Source organism: Falco rusticolus, chromosome 2 (assembly GCF_015220075.1).
Source record: "Falco rusticolus isolate bFalRus1 chromosome 2, bFalRus1.pri, whole genome shotgun sequence".
Classification (NCBI taxonomy): domain Eukaryota; kingdom Metazoa; phylum Chordata; class Aves; order Falconiformes; family Falconidae; genus Falco; species Falco rusticolus.
In genome coordinates, this window is record NC_051188.1 from 70,224,705 (window position 1) to 70,247,033 (window position 22,329).

General features: G+C 43.2%; 1 protein-coding gene and 1 long non-coding RNA gene across 4 annotated transcripts in view; both read left to right on the forward strand.

Moving 5' to 3' along the window:
• Window positions 1–2,518: 2,518 nt before the first annotated feature.
• On the forward strand, window positions 2,519–4,112 carry LOC119143420. Of its 2 annotated transcripts, none has more exons than XR_005102703.1 (3): window positions 2,519–2,808; window positions 3,243–3,382; window positions 3,914–4,112. It is a non-coding gene; the product is annotated as an uncharacterized LOC119143420 (long non-coding RNA). The 2 variants fall into 2 exon arrangements; XR_005102704.1 differs by having other exon boundaries at window positions 3,253–3,382.
• Window positions 4,113–7,954: 3,842 nt separating this feature from the next.
• The window catches only part of MGAT4A (alpha-1,3-mannosyl-glycoprotein 4-beta-N-acetylglucosaminyltransferase A), an 83,106-nt gene continuing 68,731 nt past the window's right edge, over window positions 7,955–22,329 (forward strand). Inside the window, exons 1-2 of one of the 2 annotated variants that reach the window (XM_037376042.1) lie at window positions 7,955–8,065; window positions 12,023–12,337. In XM_037376042.1, the coding sequence (XP_037231939.1) occupies window positions 12,244–12,337 (94 nt within the window). In that variant the 5' untranslated portion in view covers window positions 7,955–8,065; window positions 12,023–12,243. Of the gene's footprint in view, window positions 8,066–9,347; window positions 11,910–12,022; window positions 12,338–22,329 lie in introns of those variants that run through there. The other variant, XM_037376043.1, reaches the window with a different exon arrangement.

Below are 22,329 nucleotides of genomic sequence, written 5' to 3' on the forward strand. Positions count from 1 at the left end.
CCAGCCCTGGGCTCACCCTCCTGCAAGCTGGCAACCTCACCTAAATACAGAGGGAAGAGGTAGGGCTGTGGGCTGTGACACAGCCTGCAGCATGAGAGAGATGGGGAGGAAAGCCATTGCTTTCCACACAAGCCCACTTCACCTGTGCGCAATGTGATACTCTCCGCCTCATCCTTGCCTTTTTCCTCCTTCAGCCCTGGTGGTCAGGGACAAAATCCAGCCCTTGATGATTTTAGGGTTTAATTTTTCATAAACAGGAGTCGTCCTGAGGCCTGACTTCGAACATGTTAGTGCACATGTGCCATGTAGCCTAGGGTTAAAGTGTAATCGCCTTAAAAAGCAAAGGACTCTGCATGTGTCAGCCTTGTAATCTGTTACAGCTCTGTTTCTCTCAGGATAGGAATAATAGTAACAGCATACATGGCATGCCATATGCTAGTGATGCAGCTATTGCCATTATCAAACTCATCATTGATGACTGGCATGTGACAAACTGCAGAAAGAGTTTATTAATTGCTTCGTGTGCTCCAGCTGCCAGAGGTACTTAACAGCTTTGATAGGTGCCTGCTCCTGACCCCTGTCCCATTCACTTTTATTACCTGCGCGTTTGGTGGGTGGAATTAGCATTTGCCCACGTGGTTGCAAAGCATGTGGGATCATAGTAGGAGCTGTCATTCTGAAAAGTACTTTTTGGGAATAAAATACAATATCAACATATTGCTCTTATACTGCTGGTTTCCCTTTGTGTGCCAGGAGAGTAATCTGCATGCAATTGAGAGCAGGCAGAACACCTAGTTTACATGTGGAGGTGGGAAACTAAAACTTCTTCTGAAGGTGTGAAGTAAGGAATACACCATTTCATTTAAAAATTTATGTCCTTGGTGGTGTTCCTGGGGGATGGAGCTATCACAAAGCTCTTACGTTATTACTATCATTTTTATTGTCTGTTGCAGCTGCAGCAGTGCTTTTCTTGTTGCTACTTACACGTTATTCCAATATACAGGTAGGGCTCCTGTCTGACTAAGGTTCATTTCTCTTTTGACTAAAATCTTGGTCTAAAAAGTCCTAAGACATGGGAAATTGCACTCATTATTTCTAAATGCCATGAAGAATGCTCCTGTCCTATCTATGTTTTCCTCATCATCTACCATCCTCCCACTGCTGCTTGGATAACTAAAAGTTTGCTTTGTGGGGAGGTGATGCGATTGTAAATTGGCAGAAAGATAACACTCAAATGAAAAAACCATCACTAAAGCCTTTAAGGCCGGTCAGAATGACTTAATACAGCCTAGATCCCTGCTGCCGTAGGGCAAAGCATGAGATCTTTTCATTACAGCACAGCAACAGCTCTGCTAGTTTAAATGAAGAGTGGCTTTGATAATTATTTCCAGTGTTGCAGAGTTCACACACTCACAGGGACTGCGTTAATACTTGTCGTGTCTTGGAGTGACGCAAGTTAAAGTTAACAATATGTACTATAGGTAAGTCGAGCTAGGGGGTCTAAAGATGTCATTCTCTTATTCCTTCTCTCTCCCACCCCGCCCTAAATGAGCTGCTGACAGAATCACTTTGGCACGTACCTTGAGTTCAAACAGCAGGTCTCAGTCCTCCTGGGGCTGGATTGGAGCCCGCTCGTCTGTGGCCCTGCTGTGGCATGGAATGACATGCACAGTGAATATGCTGTTCAGGGTGAAATTTAGACCGGGCAGGTTGATGGGGAGACCAAAAACCCCTTACCAATGATTAGGGATGAACTTAGGATTTGAACTTCTTACCCGTATCAGACGTGATGGGGCTGGACACGATTAGAAGGATGCACGTTGCAGGGTTATGCTTTGTCAAGGCATCCATGAATCTGTCTCCCCTTCACCCCAGTGTAAACAAGTTTAACAATTTCTGGCTCTTCTTCGCAATATTGGTATGGAATTATGAAAGCAAAGCAGTTGGGGAAAACAGGAGAGTGCACGGATCAGAGCAGAAGGTGGGGTAAGGAAGGTACAAGAGTGAGGGCTATGCCTCTTTGCCCGTTGAGGCAATGCTGGCTCGAGTATGGGTAGGCCACAGGTGATGACTGCAGTCAATGCAAATTCTCACCCAGCCATCATCTTCAGCATCAAGTTCCACACATACAGTTTTGGCTTGGTACTTAGGTTGCCAAGAATGAATGCAGAGGGGTCATACAGCTAGTGTAATTCATGGAGGTGCAGCCTGCTCCATCCTTGTAACCAACCCTGTCTGTTTAACTTGTTGCTACCACCCCCCACCCCCCGTTCATCTTTTGCTGGGAGAAGGAATTTTCATCCCCTGCCCCGTGCTGCCTCTAGTGGCAGAAAACGTGTGCCGAGCTCATCCTTCACCTAGTGCGCTCACTCCGTGAAGAAAGAGGTCAGGTTGACGCAAGAAACCACAGGAAGCTTTCCCCACCACTTCTCCATCTGCAGAGCTCTTGTCGTAGCATGGCTCTTTGCAAGCTATCAACCCCCACCAGAAACAGAGCATAAAGTGAAAGGATGCGGCAGCAATTGCTTTATTCCAGTTTAGTCTTCAAGAGATGTCCAGATCTGCCCTTCAGTCAGCAGCGGAAGAAAGAGATACTCACTGACCAGACACCTCCTGGGTGACGTGGCAAGAGTAGGAGGGAGCTACTTGTCCCAGAGCTGGGTTTTAGCCAAGAGTTTGGTGCCTGGTTTTGACTCTTTAACATCTGGTCCTAACGAAGTGGACTGAACCACATCCTGCACAAGCTGGCCTTCCCGTGGGAAGGAGGACTGATGAGGAAGAGGCAGGCTGGGTTAGACAAGAACACAGGTGAGACAAAAAATGTGATGCAAAGACTAATGTGCAGCCAGCCCACTCTTTGGCAGGGGAGCTTGTACCAGAAGTCTGGAGTGTAACGTTTTAGTCCGTGTTTTTTGGCAGTCAGAAGTTTAGATTTGCATTGTCTTTGCAGATTTTAGCTCAGGTTTTACAAAACTCCACATCTTTGGAAAATATGCTAGAGCATTAACTGCATTGTTCAAGTAGGTATCTGGGCATTTGCAGTGGGTAGAGCTAGAAAATCGTTATAGTCTGTAACAGTTCGGCACAAAATAATTAAGAGTCTTACAGGAGTCAGTTTGTCAAAGTTTCATCTACCAATGAGACTCTGTGCTGGATTTTGACAAACTCTTCTGAAATATCTTATTTTTCCCCGTGCAAGTTGACTTGGATTCTTTCCCCATGCTGTCTGGACCTATATTTAGTTTTGCTTAGGCAAGTGTGAAACAGACCTTCAGAAGAAGACGACCTTCAGAAACCTGTACTTGCTGAGGACCTGATTCAGACTTCCCTTTAACGGCATCCTTCCCTGCTGTTGGCGGACCAACCACCAAAGTATCCCAAGGTAAGTTAAAGACGACATCATCTCAGTGTGTTTTGCTTATGATGAAGATGTCCAATGCACAAAATCTCGTTCTCAAAATTCCCCTGAAAAAAATGTCTGTTTTTTAAAATTAAGAGAATACCATGAAGCAGGCATGTTGAAAAAGAGCTGGCAATCAAAACCTTAATTCTTTACATGATTTCCTTCTGCTTGGACTATCTCTTCAGTACTAACTTCATCTGACTGCTCTTTACCCAGGCATTGGACCTCAGCAATATTGGCACAATATGAACTTCACAGTTTCCAGGTTTATGTTTATGTAATAGTAGGAATGCATTTAAAAGCCTCTGCCTTCAGAAGGAGATTGATAAATGTAAATGTTCATCACCTCTGAGCATATGGCAGAGGCATTTGCGGCTCAGACAGAACCTACACAGTGAGTAAAATGACAGTAATGTGGGGGTGAGGGTAGAAAAACATGAGTTTGGAGACGGAGCTCTGTTCCTACCTCCCTGAGAGACTTCTTAGATTATTTGCTCTCTCCCACCTCAGGTTTTATCTTGTTAAAATGGACCAACAATTTACCTACTGGAAAGGACAGCACTGTCACACCTGACTTCTGAGTGAGACACAGCTGCGTGTGGAGAAGCAGCATCACAACATCTAACAAAAGACTACAAAACTTCATAATGTAGTTACAGAAAAGGCAGAATAAAGATTACCCAAATGTGGCATTTTTTTGCTACTAAGCATTTGTAGCCGCAATCACATTTTAATGTAATTATCTACATCCCTTTATTTGTTGAGTATTAGCACAACAATAGGTGCTACACAAGTCACACATGTATACATGAACCGTATACATCCAGCAGCTTTGTGTATAAAGTAAGTTTACAATACTACAAAACAAAAATTCTCTTTTGCAAACCAGCTCAGCCACTGAAGCATTTGTTTCAGTTTATGTCTATAAAACAGTAGCGGGATCTGGATTTGCATGAGCATCAAACCTGTCTCTGAGATTGGAAAACCTTCTGTATTGTTACTCATGCACTGTTTTACCTAGTCATAGGGAGGGAATGAGAAAGCTTCCCTTCCCTTTTCCCTCCCCTCGGTCTCCTGCTGCCCTGACATGGTGCCAGGTGAGGGCCTCAAGGCTCGGCCACGCTGCACCATGACTCAAAGCCCGGCTCCTCAACACACAGCTCCTTTAAGAAGGTGGTTGATGGGGAGTTTGCTTTTCCTTTCACCAGCTGACTGCTGTAGGGACGGCAGATGACCTTAGTCGGAGACTAAGAGGAGTCTAAGACTGCAGAGGCAGCAGACAACCATTGCCAACCCTTCCGCAATACACACTGGGTGTATTTGTGCCCCTCTTTTTATTGTTGGTATGGGAGTGTAGCAAAGGCCCAGCAGAAACACAGCCTCACTGAGCGAGGTGCTCAGCTAGCATACAGCAAAAACGATTCAGTCATGAAAGGCTTACAGTCCAAAAAAGCAAAACTGAGGTGAAATGGAGGTAGAAACACTGAAAGTCCCAAATGTTTGCTCTGTTAAAAAACAGGGTTAGTGGCAGGCTGGGAATAAAACTTGACTCTGGGAGAGAACTCAGTTCTCATCAGGAGACACAGACACTTTTCAGCTGGCCATTTTTCAGCCAAGCAGCCATTAAGACCTACGCTGCCACTGCCAAGCACTCTACCTTCCTGTATCTTTCCTAGTGCCTCGGAAAGCCAGAACATAAGCATGCTGAAATGCAAGGACAACACTGGTGTTTTTCTTCTGAAGGAGTCGGGAAAAGGGCTTGCATAAAACAAGCTCCGAATCTGATGAACGGCAACAACTGTGCAGCCCTACAGAAGTCAACTGCCCAGGTGTGCCAGAAACAGTCACTGCAGCATGTGAAATTATGGCAGGCCTGGCCTGGAGCATCTTTTGACGCTTTGTCTTTACTCTGACATTTAGGCAATACCTTAGCAAAAATTTCCCAGCATGAAATCTTCCCTCTGTTGAAATATGTTTATGCATTTCTCTCTTGTGTTTTGGGTCCTGCTGCTATACAATAGCAAGCTCTTTGGTCTTTTTTTCAACAAGCAAGCTGGAACACTAAGGATCTAAACTTCACATATGTTAAAAACAATTTCTCCCCACAAATGTCTCTCATTATGGTTGTTACAGCATCTGCACCTTAACACTTCCATTTAAACACAAAGTGTTTGTTTGGAAGTGCTTCATCTTCTCCAATTTCAGACTAATAGTCCAGTTGGAACAGCAGTACCTGCAGGATGAAAGAATAACTCAGCAGGAAGAAAGAATTTGGAAATTTGTGGGCATTAAGTCTTGTTCAGGCCTAAAAGGGAGCTGCCACTCTTACCAGAAGCAAGCGACATTTTGGTGTCAGCCAAACAGCCCCAACTCCTTTCCTCTGGCAGCTGCAGCTTTTTCCTTCACATGTACTTTTTCCACACATCAAGCAGCAGAATATGCCAAGAGACATTTGACTATTCCTGTAATAGGTCAGATGAGGGCAATGTTGAATTTTTTGTTTCTGTCTTGAACTTTGCCTTCCTTCTCAGGAAACGAACTTCAGGGGAAGATATCACAGAAACTGAGAAACAACCACACTGTGCTTACTGTATTGTTTGGGGAAGTTAATAGTTAATTGGATACTGTCAAGGTCCAGTCTGCAAAACTTCCTAATGCAAATGTTCAATTGGTGAAAGAACAAAAAGTATGAAGGCTCAGACAGTTCTTGTAAAATAACTCTCATTAAACTCATCTTGTAACAGAGCCTTTTCTTCAGCAGACTAAGCTCTCCTGACAAAAGGACTTTTATATGAAAACGTCTCCACCAGGTTCTTTTTCCAGCACAGACATGCAAAAATTCATACCCCTAAGCAACACTAATCTATTAGAGGCAAACAATGGTGGCTCTAATGTTTTTAGCTTGTTGGGATCTCTACAGAAAATTCTGCCATAGATGTCTCTGTGTAAGGACACGCACTATTTTTGGTTTGGAAGTTATTGTGCTGAACTTGTTTTTCAATAAAAAAATCCACCTCATTCCACTTCTTTATAAAAGGAAGAATTGAAGCACACATTTACATAATAAATTCTTACCACTCAATGAATAAAATTGCAAAACAGCCTAGATGTTAAGATCTTGCAAAGTTCTCCTGAGCTGCTTTTTGTGCTCTGCCTGAGTTGCCACTGGCCCCTTTCTGCAAACTTTGAAAAAAGCTTGAAAAAAATCACTGAGGGCTGCTGTGCAGGTACCCACATGTGTAAATATACTATGATGTTTAAGCATCAGTTAAAATAATCTATGGAGACTTGTTAAACGTCACTCTTCAGACAGAATAACTAGTAAGATTTCCCCCCCCCCCAGTTTCTGAATTTCAAGTGGGGGACTATGCCACTATCTAGCATAAGAGCCTTAACAGAGTGTAAAAATGTATACTATAGATTAGGTAGAAGATGAGAAAAAAATACAATGGGAAGCCATTGAGTCAATCAAAAGGACTAACACTGCTACCAGTTAGAGTACAGCTCTTGCGAGGTAGATAGGATACTACTCTAAGCTGAAGGTACTGTTTGATTTTAACAGGTACTTTCAGACCCTAAAACATGCATGAAATCCCTTGGAACACATGAAACAAACCACTGAAGATAGGGGATTACTTCCAGAACAGATATGTCACAACTCCAAATAATGAACCCATAGAGTAAAGCTGCCACTGACATTCTTTCACAGGTTGAAAAAGGCAGCAGTAACAGCCCTCTGGGGGAAAGTGAGCTCATTTTCACACCTCTGAAGCTGTACCTGTTCAACAGCCTCGTGGGCAGCACACATACCATCACAGCGCAAACACCCTCCGCAGAACCACACTTGTGAACCATACAAAGGACAGAAGGTTCATTTAACTGGTGTGAAGCAACAAGCTGCTCCAGAATTCAAAAAGTTCTTGATACAAGCTCTAGCAGACGATTACTACCACACAAACCCAACAGTAAAATTCATGACTGCAACTTCTTAACGCTGGTGAACAAGCACATTACACAGAGCACCAAAACATGTGATTTGCTTGGCACTGAAGAGGCATTTTGAAAAGTCTTCTGCTGACCTCAACTTCCTTTCAGGAGTACAGATGCACCCTCACTGCAGCAGGCCCTGAGCTCCACCCTTTAGCGGCCAGGGAGAGCTAAGCCAGACCTCCTGCAGCTGACCATGGAGTGACAAGTAACCAAGTTCTGGGACAGCCTTTCTTAGGACCCCTCCAGGACAATAACCCCCAAAAAGCACAGCCTAAGAAGGGGACGCAGGGCCTACCCCCGTCCCACCTCGACTCCCATCACAGCTACTCAAGAAGGCCTCGCGAGACCGAGCTATTTATAGCCGCGGCCAAGAGAGCGACAGGCCAGCCAGCCAATGAGTGGCGCTCTCCGGCGCGGCACCCATTGGCTGTCTACGGGGACGGCGCCTGGCTGGTGGGCGGGGTTTCCGCGCCGGTGGGCGGGGCGCAGCTCCGTGCGGTTCCATGGCGCTCGGGGCGGGGGGCGGTTGCGCGAGTCGGGTGCGTCGCTGACGAGGGAAGGGCGGGGGGCGGGTGAGGGGAGCGGGAGCCCCGGCGCGAGCCGACACAGTCGCCGACCGCCGCGCCCGCCGACCGCGCCCCGCGGCTCCCCCTGCCGGAGCGCCGCGCACAGGTGAGGATGGCGCCGGCGGTCAGCGGGTCCCGCTCCCCCTGCGCGCCCCGGGCCCCTGCTGCCGCCTTCGGACCCGGCGGCTGGGTGGCGGCGCAGCTGCAGCCGGTTCGGCTTTTTAGGGGGCTGGGGCCGGACGTCTGGCCGCAGCCTCCGGAGTGGGTGTGCGGCGGAGGCGCTTCCCCTCTCAGCGCCGCGGGTCTCTGCGGTGTCGCCGGAGGAAGGGAGGGCGGGCGGGCGGCTGGGGGCTGTCCTGCTCCCCATCTGCATGCATGCACCCTTCTGCGCTCACAGGCACCTGCGTGGTGGCGGCGGTGGCGTGGGGAGCGCTGGCGGCTCCTTCGCAGGACTTGCTGCCACCCCATCCCTTCGCCCTGCGCCGGGGGGTGCCCGTGGGGCGTGTGGAGGGCGGCGCTGGGGTCCGGGGCAGAGCGGTGCTGCTCCCCCTCCTCCTGCGGCTGGGGCGCCCGGCGGAGACATCTCTTTCCCAACCTTCCTCGTTCCTTCCCCCTGCGTGCCGGGAGCCCGAGGGGGGTTCGGCGGAGTTTGCAGTTTCCTGTCCCCCTGCCTTCCCCCGCAACCCCGCTCCGGTGCACCGGGCGCCGCGCAGCTCCCCGGACCGGCGCTGTCCCTCCCCTCCATCTCTGTCAGCTCTCGCCCTCTGCCGCCCGGCAGGGCTGGCGGCGCCCGGTGCCCAGCTCCCCGCCTGGGTTTTTCGCTTCCCCGACTAAATAGCCGCGACCGGGGCGGAGAGACAGCGGGGAAGGTCCCAGCTAACTCGGGGCGGTTTCCGCGGAGGCAGCGGAGCCCGCCTGCCCCGGGCTTGAGGGGACTCGGCCGCGAAACGGCGGGGCGCCAGCGCGCCTGAGGTGAAACGGCCGTTAACGGCGGCGGGTGACGGTTCGCGGCGCGGCCGGGCGCGGGGGGGGGGGGGGCTTGCTGAGGGTTTTCAATGGAAATAAGGTGGAAAAGCCCCTGTCCGGCGCCTCTTCTGCTCCTTTTCCTGCTGCTTGTCCTTTCATCGCGAACCGTTCTGCCGCGCCGTAGGGATCCGCCTCGTCAATGCAGCGCTGCTGCCGCCGCCGCAGGTGCCCCTGCACCTCCCGGCGGGATGGGGTGCGGGCTCATCCCCTCCGAATCCTGCCCGCATCCCGCAGCCTCCAGCCCTTCGGCAGCTGTGCTCAAGAAGAGCCTTTCCAGGGGCGCTGCGTTGTGTCGGGTTTGCAGTTGGAAGTGTGCTTTGTCTGTATTTTGGCAGTGTCTGGATACATACAGAAACTTCTTGGTTTATTTAAGGCGTGATGCAGTAGCGTGGTGCTCGGCACCTGCGAGGGGCCAGGTGCCTCCGGCACCCGTGGCCCTCCGCCTCTCGCAGGGTCATTCCCATCGGTCTGCAGTGTTGGAAGGGTTCAGTGCTAGAAAATTTCATAGGTATCATCTGTCTAGTTATATACCCTGTCATAGCGTCGGCTCCAATGGGATTACCCCTCAGTTAGATTTGTTTAGTTTGTGTTGTAAATTATTGAACAAACCTGAAAAGTGACTACCTGGGGGAGAAATAATTTATGTGCACGTACACATGGGTTTCTGCTGGTTTAGCTACATGCATTTTTAAAAGCTGGAGCGCTTCTGGTTCACGCATGGCCTTGATCTATGCAGTTTGATTCAGTGAAATACTTGAATAAACATATAAGTACGGCTGAGCTGATGCCTATGCTGAGAGGAGTGGTTACAACATCAGAAGAGAAGTATAAAAGCAGAACCAGCCAACTCGGAACCATGATAATTATTAATTTGACACGATTTTTTTGCATACTTACTGCTGATTGAATCATGTTGCTACCATTTTTTCGTTTATTTTTTGGGGTTTTGTTTTCTGTACAAAACCAAACAGACTGTAATTTTTGTTGATTCAAATAGCACAGTGAGGAGCCCTGATCTTGACTTTTTATTGCAGCAAATATAAAAATGATGCCCACATTTTCTGGCAAGGCAGGTGGTTTACTTTCCTTGCATTATCCGATGATATTTTTACTCTCCTGGTTGCTGTCTCTTGTTTGTATGTTGGACCAGCTGTCTGTTGCCCCCACAGGGATAATCCATCTAGTTTGTAGCCTGGTCCTTTGTGCACACCTGAGCTGCTCCGGAGAGGTCTGACTGCTGCTAAAGTAAAGGTAGATTACAGTTTAGGCATCCTTACTTCAGAGACACTTCAGCCATGTTAAACTGGTAGTGTCATTGACCTTATCAGTATCCTAGTCACTTTTGCTATTGAAGTTCACCCAGACTTTTATCATCTCAACGAATTGCTGTTGCCAGCCCTCCTGGCTTTTATTATGTGCCTCTCCTGTTCAAAGTGCTGGTGTTGATATTTCCTGTTGCGTGATGCTCTCCATGTTAGCTTTTTATAGGTCTCTCAGTTGTCTTTATCTTTCATTGTGTTGAATTCAGGTTCCTGGTATCATAAGGCTTTCACAGTTCTATTCCTGCTCATTGTTTTGTTTCTTACTGAATTTTACAATCTACTTCGTTTTTGCATTTGTTCCCTTCCTTATATGTACCCTGTGATTTCGGAGTTAATGTTTAAAGCTACAAACCTATCTGTGCATAAAGTTCCTCAAAACAAAGCACGTAACTAGCATTATATGTGAGGTAATTGTGGTCCAAAGGTAAACACTTTCTGTAACCTGGATGTTGTGACCAAGATTTGAACGCAAGAGCATGTTGTTCCACAGCTCTGTTGTTCTCTTCCGTGCATTTGTTAACCATGCCTGTTAGGTTATGTCCTGTTTTGCAAACTCTTTGGTAAAGGTAGTGCGTGCTGCAATACAAGCTTGGGAAGTGTAGTTCAGAGTTGACTGGAAACTCTTGGTACTGTAATAATAATATAAAGTATTTTTTTCCTGTTGTTCTAAATGCACACAGGCAAGAGAGTGATAGAGATTGCTTCCAAGGAAAATTCAGAGCAAGTTATTTATTGCTGGGTAGCATACTTGTATCAGATATAATAGTGGGGAAAAACTGGCAGTACCTTAAAAGAACGTTAAATATTAATGTTTGAACTACCGTAAAGGATGATTTAGTTCTTTAAAAACAAATCTGCCCTCCCCCTCATCTTTGAAAGTCGGTTAATTAATTTCTCTATTCTCTTTGTCTTGATGAGTTAGGACAATGTGGTTAGATGCTGGCTGTGTTTGGCCAGTTGAGGATTTTCTAATCCCAGGATATGGAACCTTCCTCTGGGATAAAACTGAACTGTAGGCAATTTCTGTGTTTTGTCCTTGTGTCTGTGTGGTGGAGAAAGAGGAGTGATACGGTCATATCATGGCATTTTGTGGGGCTTTTGGGTTGTTGCCAGTTGATAATTGAGCAGTCTCTGCATGTGTGGCTGTAGTTTGTGCTTTAGCTGCAGCTAAGCTAGAAAAAAAAATGTGGATGGATCAAATAGTCTTGCACTGAACAGACAGAGAAAGATGAGTGACATAGGTTTGTAAATGCTCTTTAAAGCTCCAGTCTCTCAATTTGCTGAGGGTGGTTCTGCTGCTGCAGTTACATTAGGCATTGCTGATTTCAGAGGGTTTCGTGGAAGTGAGCGCTTAAGAGCAGGGTCTTGAGCTGCTGGCTTCCTGGAAACAACTCTTTTATCAGTTCATCAACTGCCAGGTGACACGTGATCTTGCCTTTAGTTTGATAAAATTGTGATGTTGGTGATGTGTATGTTTGTCTTTTAACGACCGAATTAATGTGAAATAGAGCTTCTCCAGATACTAGCAGTTCTAACGGAAAAACGATGAATTACTCTAGCAAGTTCTGTTCTCTGGGCTGAGGCAATCCGAGGGAGGTGCATGTAAGCCCCAGTAACAAGCATGTAGTAGTATTTCTTTACTGTATTTTGGTACGTGGGGGACTCTTCTAAATATTTTTGGCATAACCTGTTAAATTTTTGTTGCCTTTAAACAGGACTAGAAGAACAAAGAGAAGCTTAATTTATGAGAACTGTAAGAAAGCTTACAACAGTTTGGAATGGATTGATTTATGATACCTTTGATATGTGAGAGCTACATTTTGTGTCACTATTGGACAACAGTTGGTGGTGGACTTCAGCTGACTTCATTGCAGCAAGCCCAACAGATAGGTCCTCATCGCTGATAGAACATAAACAAGTGTGATGCTGAAATGAGATGAGGCTCCGAAATGGAACTGTGGCCACCGTGTTAGTTTTCATCACTACTTTCCTCAGTTTGTCCTGGTATACTGCGTGGCAAAATGGGAAAGGTAAGTCAAAGGCTCCAAAACCAAATTGACCTTCACATAGCTGTGTGGCTATGCACTGCTGCTGCATGTTAGCAATCTGTAAATTGTTTGTTGACTAGCTGTGCTCCAGAAAATATTGCCTTGGTGAGGAATAAACACCTGCTAGTGGATTGAGTAAAATTAACTTGGAGTGATCCTGATTTAAAAAGAAAAAAAAATGTACCTGAAGAAAAACAAGTGCTGCTGTTGGAGGAAGGGGTTGGTCAAGGCTGAATAGTTGTGGGTTTTTTTTCCTGGTTTATGGTTGTTGGAAAAACATATGTTCTCTTGTTCCCCCCTCCCCCCCCCCCCCCCAGCACGTAACATATGGCCAATGGACCCGGCTGGAGAATGTTATTTTTGGTGCTGTTTTCTGTCTTCTCTGATGATTCAGTGATGGCAGTGGCAAACTGCCAATCAACATTGTTGAAAGACTTTTCTTGCTGTCTTTGAATGAAATGCAAAATATTTCAGAGTATGATGTAAGAAATAAAATAATATGAGCAAATTGACAAGGTAATGGGAAACGCATCTATTATAATAACGTGAGCGATCTCATGAAATAATCAAGTAACTGCTGTGCGTAATAGACTTTTTTTATATACCTTTGATCTTATTGCATTCTCTGAACCTTGGAAATTTTTTTTTTTCTGAGGGTCAAGACTTTTTACTGCGAGTAAGATGTTTGGTTTTGTCCTTCAGTGCAGCAAATAAACTTGTTCAGCAATGGTTTCTAGAAGAATAAAGGGGTTTGGGTTTGTTTTTTTCTTTAGAAACATCTAATCTCTTGAAAAATATTTGTCTATGTCCTTCAAAGATCAAGTAATTTTAAAAAACATATTCTGTCTTAAGTGAGATTGCTACATGCTTTGTTCTGCTGACACTTACTGTCAGTTGTGCCTCAGGTCCAGCAAGAGAAAGCTGAGGTTTTCCAGGAATACTGTCTGTTGTAGCACGGCCAACTTGTAAACCCTTTCCTAAGTATAAAAGAAACAAATGAGTTCTGTGGCATAGTGAATTTGTTGGGTTTTTTTCCAGCTGGTTACTTGTAGGTGTGATCTGTAGCAGTTGGTCGGTAGGCTAGCCTTCTGAATGTAAGCAGGAGGGAAAATCTCAGGTTATCAAGGTTGTGCTAATATATCAGTCTTTTACTTGGACAACAGTAGTGTAGACGTGCCAAAGAGTGGTAAGAAAAGGGTATCTGAATAGTGCTGTAAGTAGTATTGTCTTAATTTTGACTAATACCACATTCTCTAGTCACATTTTATATTACTGATTTGTTTATTGCTGAAGACCGCGTAAGAATTCAGCTTTCACTTCAGTAAAGATATATACTATGAAATACTTGTTATGGTTTTTTTTTTTCTTTTTTTCTTTCTTACTTGACGTACGATTTACAAATCTTGTTCTCTGTTGTAAAAGTGTAACACAAAGAAAAGTCTCCATTAAAAGAAATTATCAAAAACCTGCTGTTTGGAGAGTACTAGTATATATGGCACTTGGTGACAATTTAAGCTTGTGTTGATCAGACTGCTCTGTTTGTTTTATACTATTTTTTCCCATCTGAACGCTTAGAATAAATACTTTCCTAATGTTGGTATCAAAGTTCTACATTTATCTTCTTCCAGATCTTGCTATTGAGCATTAAGATGGTAATTTGTTAAATAGAAGTCAGTGTAACAAGACATCAGTAATGTTCTAATTAATTATATATCACAGTTATGAAACTGTAGTCTAGATAACTTGCTCTTAAGGTGTTGCTTCAAGACAAATTTATACACAGAATATTGTTTTTTAAATTTTATTTTCCTTTTTAACTTATGTTTAGCATTTTATTAATTTGCACAAGTAGTCCAAGACCAAACCAGTTTTGAGTTAATTTAGTACCATGTTATCAGAGACATTTCTGCACCAGTGGAAAATGTTCAGAAACAGATGATATATATTTATTAAGATATTTTTTCCAGCTTGATACAATTTTATGTTTATTTAGTAAGCCTTACAGAATTGTATCTTAATTAATGTAGAAAAATTTCATTACAAATTTGTGAGTGGCTTAATTAGAAGCAAATACAGTGCTTGCTGTTCTCGTTCACTGAAAGGCTATGGGGTGTCACATACTCTGATCATCTTTTTTTTGTTCATTATGTTTATATGGCATGCACTAGATTCCTGTAGGTATTTTTCAGCCTTTGGATGGCAAAGTAAATCTGCACTTGGAAAGAAAATATTATGTACATTTTTAAAAAGAAAAAGTAAACCTCCAAATTGCTAGCTTCTCAGTGAGAACTAAAACAAATTTTGCTCTTTAAAAGCAGAAGCACAGTGCCTTGTTTCTAACAACCCTAACCCTGTCTTCAAGTGATTAATTTTGAAAAAGTGAAATCTTGGATAATTGCCACTTAAAATGCAGAATCATTTGTGGAATAGCAGTAAGACTGGGATTATGTGCTATTTTTACAGATCATGTCTTCCTTTAATAAATATACGTAGTCCCAGTCTCTGCAGGATAGCATTTAGATGCTTCAAAGTGGTACAGACTTTGGTACCAGTTTAAAGTACAACAATTGATCTCTGGAGAACAGTGCTTTACAAACTTTAAGGGTATGCTGAGAAGTTGTCAGGAGCTGAAGGAAATACTCTGAAGTTCCAACATTGGAAACAGTATGGTTTTTAGCTTGCCTAGTAATCTGATTGCATAAATAACCTTTCACAGGGCAGATACTGCTGTTTGGATGAAATAGCCAATTATGTGGGTTTGCTTTTTACGTTGACTGTGTTTGAAGAAGGTTGACTGAAATACCTCTCATTGTTGGAAAGAGTATTAACAATTAGGCTAGGATTTTTGTTGCTTTCTGGACCCCATGCAATGTTTAAAAGCACTGGAGCTGTAAGGAAGCAGTGCAAGCCCTGAATACACCTGGGAAGGTCCATGAATCCCACAGGAGCAGTAAAGAGTTGCAAGACTACTTTTTAGGAGTTAAAATGCGCTATGGTTAGTACAAAAGAAGTAGTTGTTGGAAATCAAATCTTACCAAAATGCTGATTGCTTTAGTGCATAGAAGGACCGCTTTTAAAGGATCTGCAGTCACTTCACAGTTAGTTCAGTGTAAGATGTCCTTGAATCCTCCTAAGACAGAACTGTTTTGCAAGTGATAACTTCATGCTTAGCACCATCTCTTCTGACTGAATTATGCTTTCTGGTACTACTGACCTGCTCCGGGTCACAGGTCTTCACCACCTCATTTGTGAGCTGCAGAAATGCAGTGTTTTTATCCTAAAGGTACTGCTCTTAAGAGGATCTAATCAGTACGCAACAGTACTGTGTACCTATTACACCCGTCACAGAAATTGTCAAAGCTATTGTAACACTATATAGAGAGTGTAGTCTTGACACTTTGACCTTTAATGTAACAAGTGGTCAGAGTATGTAATGTTCCAGGAAGAACGTTATGCTCCATAATGCTCAGGAACCTCCTTTTCTTGGGTCAACAAACTTCCTGATGCCTGTCACCAGCATGGAAGTTGGGAAGGAAGATAGTAGATTGCTGAACTAGGGCAGGTGTGGAAAGATGAAATTCATCAACCTCATCACTTTGCTTCCCACGCTGAAGTCCTACTCTGATCCTGCTATCTTTGATTTTATTTTTTTTTTAAAAAAGCAGCGCACTTTTTTCTTTAAAGCATGTGTTCTTTGTTCTTGGTGGAAGACAGTAGTTGGCGGTGTCTTGCATCCCTTTTAGAAGGCATGTGGCTACTTGAAGTGGTGAGGACATGTATGGAATATGTATTGAGAAAATCTGATGCAAATTAACCCTTCAGGATTGTCTAAATTGTAATTTTCATAGCAATCTGACACTAGTAGTATATGTCGTCTTTTTCCCATGTAAAACAATCTTCTTTAATGATGAAGAATTGGTTGAAAAAGCTTCTGTTTCTCAGTTCATCCAAGGGTGTTGTCGTTACTGTAGGGTCTCCTCGCTGCATGAGGATGGCTTATTTTGGTACATAGATTTAAATTCACACGAGAAGTTGTCTAAGAGGACTTTTACTTTTGAGATATATAATGAGCCTTCTTAGTTTGCTGAATATTCACTCACACTGAAGTAATGATGGCTGGAGAAAGTTTTGTTTTAAGCATGATGCTTTCTTTCATTTGGCAAGAAAATGACCTGGGCTGTATAATAAAACTGTTTTGTTTCTCCTCTGGCTATTTTCATCAAATTAGAGTTGCCACAATAATTGTCAGTGCTGAAAAGTATTTAAATTTAACAAGCAGCATAGGAAAACTTAACTGAAACTAAAACAAAAAGTCTTGGCCAATGGTGGAAAATTTTAGAGTGAGAACGAGGGTTATTAGATTCCTGGAGGAAGAATAATCCTACAGAACTATGGAGAAAACAGGGCAAGGAGGACAGGAGATGGATAGATAGATGTATGTATGTCCCTCCTCCCCCAACTCTCCCCCCCCCCCGGCAGTGGTTATGCAGATATTCTCTTTAAAAATAGATCAGAGATTTGAGAGATACATGTTAGTATTTTGCAACCATAACCCACCTTAGTTGTGCTTTGATCCAAAGAGAAGCTGTTATTCACGTAAATGCCGATTAAAGTCTTCTGGCTGCATGTTCTAGTTTTTGGAGTTTTGTGCTGAATTCCCACTGGTGTGAATTGGATGAACCAACCAAAAAAGTTAAATGGACTACAAACTGTGAAGAGTGGAGGCAGGGGCAGGAAGGGATGAGATGGGATGCTAAATTAGAAAGTGCATGTAACAATTTATTCCAGTTTGGAAAAGAGAGTTTGTCTTGTCTTGTCTTTTCTGTTAAATAGGTGAGGAAGTGTTGGTTTCCTTTGGAAATTCTGTTGCAAACGTTTCAGGAGCTGAAATTAAAGGAAATGGGACATTTTTTTTAACACCAGCACATGAACGTTACTCTGGTCTTTATCTAAAATAGACTTTCAAGTTTGGTTTCCAAAACTGACAAATTAGTGTATAGCTTATTGATATTAAAAATAGGAGTTGAATTTCATTAAAGCCAGACAGGAATGTTGGTTTGGAATGCTTACTGAGAGTCTTGTGCAGGTGGTGAATATGCTGCCCTTCCCAGGTGAGTTGAGCAGAAGAGATAAATATCCCAGCCGGTCATGTGGGCAGTGTTTAGATATGCAGTATCTTTGTGTCTGTCTTGCGCCTGTTGCAGCAGAACTTCTCTGGTACCGCAGATTTTGGTGAGCTGCAGTGGAAAAGATAGCAACTAAAGGAGCTTTTGCAACACTGTGTTGTCCCTTTGCTATTTTTGTGACCTGCTAGCTAGGTTAGCTTGACAGTTTGTGAGATTCCAAAACTTGATTGCTAGCAGCAAGTTTAGTGTGACCAGTCTCAGCCAACATCTCGAGATACTGCTTTTGATTGTAGTCCGTTTGTCAGAGTTGTGGAAAGGCAATGCTTTTGCTCAGTGTGGCTTCTCTTAATGCTATGTCAGCCCGAGCCTTCTATGCTTGCATGACTCCTCCAGAATGCTGGTTGCTGTTCTCCTGGAGGGACTGTCATGTGAGTAGTTTAGCCAACACAGGAGAGAAATATGCATCTGATACAGTGGGGTATAACCAGCTGCAAGCTATGTATCTCCTAAGAAACCTTTGCAATTGATTGTAAGTCAATGTGTATTTCTCTTCTTGCTAGTAACTGTATTTCTAGAGTAGTTTAACTCTAGGTATATGGCTGTATTTTTAACGGTGTCTGAGTTTGCTGGTGGTTGATATTTTCCGTAGTGAATCTGGGTGATGAGAGGAAGAGATTTCTTATAAATCTCAAGCATCACCAATCTGGGAGGAGCAGGGAAGGTACGCAGAGAGACTGAAGTTTGAAATAACTTATGCAAATTGGAGGCCTAGTCAGGAAGGGAGGAGTGGAGGGTTGAAGGTAAGTGAAAGTGCCCCAAACAAAACATGAGGTGCGGTAAAGCAGAAGAAAACCAGATGTATACATAAAGAATGGGGAAGAAATGTGGTGTTAGGGTTCTAGTTAGGAATGGCAGTTTACTGTAAATTATAGGCTAAGTGGGAGTTGTCACATTATTGATGAAAATGAAAGCTGAACAGAAAAGAGGTGTTAAGGAAGTAAAGAAGTATGAAGTCTACTACAGCAACAAGACACAGGAAATCTTTCTGATCTGCTTGATACTGGTCTGCTTCTGGATGGTGTGTTGCAAAGAAAACTGATCCATTAGATGGGGTCCAAAGGAGCAATAAGTGATCAAAGATCTAGGAAATCTACACTGTAAGGGAAGAATCAGTGTCCTGACATTCTTTAGTTTAAAGGAAAGGTGTGAGAGAAGACAGGAAGATATTTTTCAAATACTTTTAAAGTTCTTGAGAGGGGGAGCATAAAATAGATTGTTTGTGGCCATAGTGAATAGCAGGATATAAGGGACTGAAATTGAAAGGGAGAACAAGGTAAGGTAGTGGAAAAAGTTTTTGTAATGGGAAGTATAGATACATTCTAGAGTAGATCACTGGGAGGGATGATGACAAGTAGAGGACACCAATACCATGTTTGGTACCAGTAGAGATTTGGGCTAGCACAGGAAGAGAGAGTTACAGTGTTTTTTAAAGTCAATGTGACACTCCAAAAATAAGTCTTAGATAGGGAAGACCTACAGCTGGCAGGAATGATCTAACTTTGAACTAGTTATCTTGCTGAAATTAGTGTTGAGTAGGGGGTTGGACTACACGACCCCCAGAGGTCTCTTCTAACTTAAGTTTGTCTAGGTATTCTTGACCTTTGCCGAGTTTATCTCTTCTTGTGCCAACAGTGACGTGCCAGTGCTTCTCATTACTAAAGAATATTGATATTTGCATGAGATACGTGAAAGTTTCCCTTTATTATCATAAAATTTGATCCTTAAAATAGATTAAATGTTTGCTTGTATTTCAGTAGTTTCACTTAACCATTTATTGTTAATGTCCACAGCTCTTTCTATAGCTGGGAACCATAAAAATACTGTGTTAGAAGAATCTCAAAAAGTTATTTGCTTTATTTTTCAAGTGTGATTTTTGTTTTGTGGGTTTTTTTAAACACCCTCCAACCCACCCCACACCCACCCTTGCAGTTTAGAGTGGTACCTTACTCTGTAGCTGAATTCCTGCTGTGTAATCATGACTTTGCTTGCCTGGGTAACAAAAAAGCTTTTTCCATTACTGATACAACCTTTAGGATTAGAATCCTGTAAGTTGCTGCTTTTTAAGATGAGACATTGCTAAGTCTGTAATTTAGTTTTGTTGATAATGCACTATGTTTTGTTTTCCTGAACATGGCAGAAAATGAATACAAAGTGATTTCTTTGCTCACAGTGCAAGGCTTTATTCCAGCTAGTCTCTGCCTACAAAGCAATTACTCTAAAGTATTTTAGAGTTGTGCTTCCAGCTGCTTTTCCAGTTACCTCCTTGGTTGACACAGAGCTTTCTGTCTGTTCTTGTGGATGCTTCCCACAGATGTGCCACCCATCTATCTAACAATAAACAACAGAAATCCTGTTTTTGCTTGTGGCAGTATATAATTTTTTTGTCTTATGCTCAAAAAGAATATAAAAGTTTCCTATGCTTATCAAGCATAAATGCTGCTGTTGTAGCCCGCAGATACATCATGGTCTTACTTATCAAGGCCACGAACATTTAAGTTTCCTCAGACAGTTCAGAGATGGGCTGAACTAAATCTTTTTTCCATTACAAATTACTAGTAAAGTAGTTGTGCAAATAAACAGCCCTCGTACATAGTTGCACAGCCCCTAGAGACAAACTGTAGAGGTCCTGTTGGGGAGAGATTTGAATAAAACAAACGTGATGGGATCACATTTGACTTACAAGGTGGTTGTTAATTTGCAGCAATGTGGGAGCACGGTGAAGCTTTGATCTCGAGTTTTTTGCAAGGAAGACAAGTTAGAAAGAATATGTTCTCAGAAACAGAGCTTGTTCAACACAGTTGTCAAGGCACAAAGAAACAAGGAGCATCAGCAACCTCAACCACAAGCCTATGTGGAAAAAATTATTGAACTTCTGCAATGGCTTGAATTTTGTGCCCAGGCTAAGAAGAATTTTTAAAAGTTTTAGCTCTTAGAATAGTGTTGTCAATTGTGAGGTGGTAGCACTCTTCTGACCAATTATCTTTTGATAGATTAATTTTCTTCTAATGTATCAAAACACTAAATGTTTGGCTGTGGATCTACCATTACTAATGTAATTTTAATTTAGGAAGCTAGCTTTTCTTGCTGTAGTTCCTGGCTTGTGTGTGTATGTTTTGTTGGTTTCTGAGAGGAGGGAAAGGAATGGTTTAAATTAAGAGTGTCTTGGTTTACATGTACAGAAACTCAGAGTTATTGACAATTCTGTAGTAGAAGGAAGTCATGTTAAAGTATTCGGAAGCTTTCAGGTTGTCAGAACTGGATGGTTGTTTTTCATTCTGTGTCACAGTTCTACTTTCCTGTGTGCTTTGTTTCATTGCCACATTGGACTACAGCTGAGTTAATCTGTCTGAGAACATACAGCATTTTAACTCTCAAAATCTGAGCCCTGAATGTTCGACAGTGTATGAGCGTATAATGTGATGATTCTGGGAGAAGGTTTGAGATACATACACGTAGGTTTTCCTGGACATGACGACTTTTCCTTCATGGAAATCTTGTGTGGGCAGAAATCCTACAGGTGCAGAGGCTGTTAGCCCTGGATGGGTGGATGCAGCTGCGCAGGCATCCTGTTACTGACCAGGTTACTGCATGACCAGAAATCCCAAGAGGTTAAGTAAGTGACACCTTTGGGAAGTTTTATATAAGTGTGGATTTGTGATAAGTAGTTGCTAAGCAATTGCACAATAGTCCATGTACTTTTGGGATGTCTGAGAGGGACCAGCTACTTGGTTACTGCCCAGTTGGTTGGTGTATGTGCCATGAGTCACATTCTAGAGCAGGGGCCCTCAAACTATGGCCCGTGGGCCGCAAACGGCCCCCCAGGGTCCTCAAAGGGGGTATTTACAGACCCCCCCCACCCCCCCCCACCCCCCGCCAGGGGTTGGGGGGGGGAAACCAAGCAGCCGCAGATGACTGCCTGCCACTTCATCTGCGCGCCGACCCCCTGTATACAAAGTTTGAGGACCCCTGTTCTAGAGGATGTATAGAGGTGCATGTGTTGTAAAGTTTGTTTGCGTGGAAGCATCAGGGTTAAACATTTTTGCTTTGCACAAGTGTACCTGTTGACTAGGGAGGCTCTAGATGGATACAGGAAACACCTTTCCAAAACACTCCTGTGTGGACACTTGATGGTAGAATAACTGTTTTCTCTTCTGATGTCAATGGGATACATGCATTCATAGGTATAGATGACCTTTTAAGTTAAGGCTTATTTTCCCTTGTTCTCCTTGTCCACACTGCTTTATTGAGAGGGCAGTTGTATAGATTTAAGGTGCAATTTTACATTATATAGAGACACTGAAAAAGAGACTAATGCTTTGCCATGTATTTGTAATATGTTGCTTTAAACCTAACTGTATTTAACTTAGTTTGAAGTTTTTAACTTGGAACGAGCTGTAACTGAATGGAAGACTTTCTGTCGTATTTTGGGGATCTAGAGATTAGTTTCATTGGGTTTTGTGGTATTTTAGCTATGTGTAGATAGCAATGATCAAAGATTTGAATTGGGTGAAGTTGAAAATTTGTTTTCATGCAGGAAAAAAATTGATTCTAGGACATTCAAAATATGTTTGTATATTCAGTACCAATGACTTTAAGTTGCTCTCCAGTACAGTTTTAATGATAAACTAATGACTCTGATAATGAATGAAGGATGGCTGTGGTTAACTGTTTTTAAAAGTTGAAATGTCACTGCAGCTTCTTTTGCCTTAAGACATGCTGCTGTATGCTCTTTCTCCCCTCTGTCACTCCTTTGTAATACTTTTTCAGTCTGTCCTCCTCTTGGGGTTC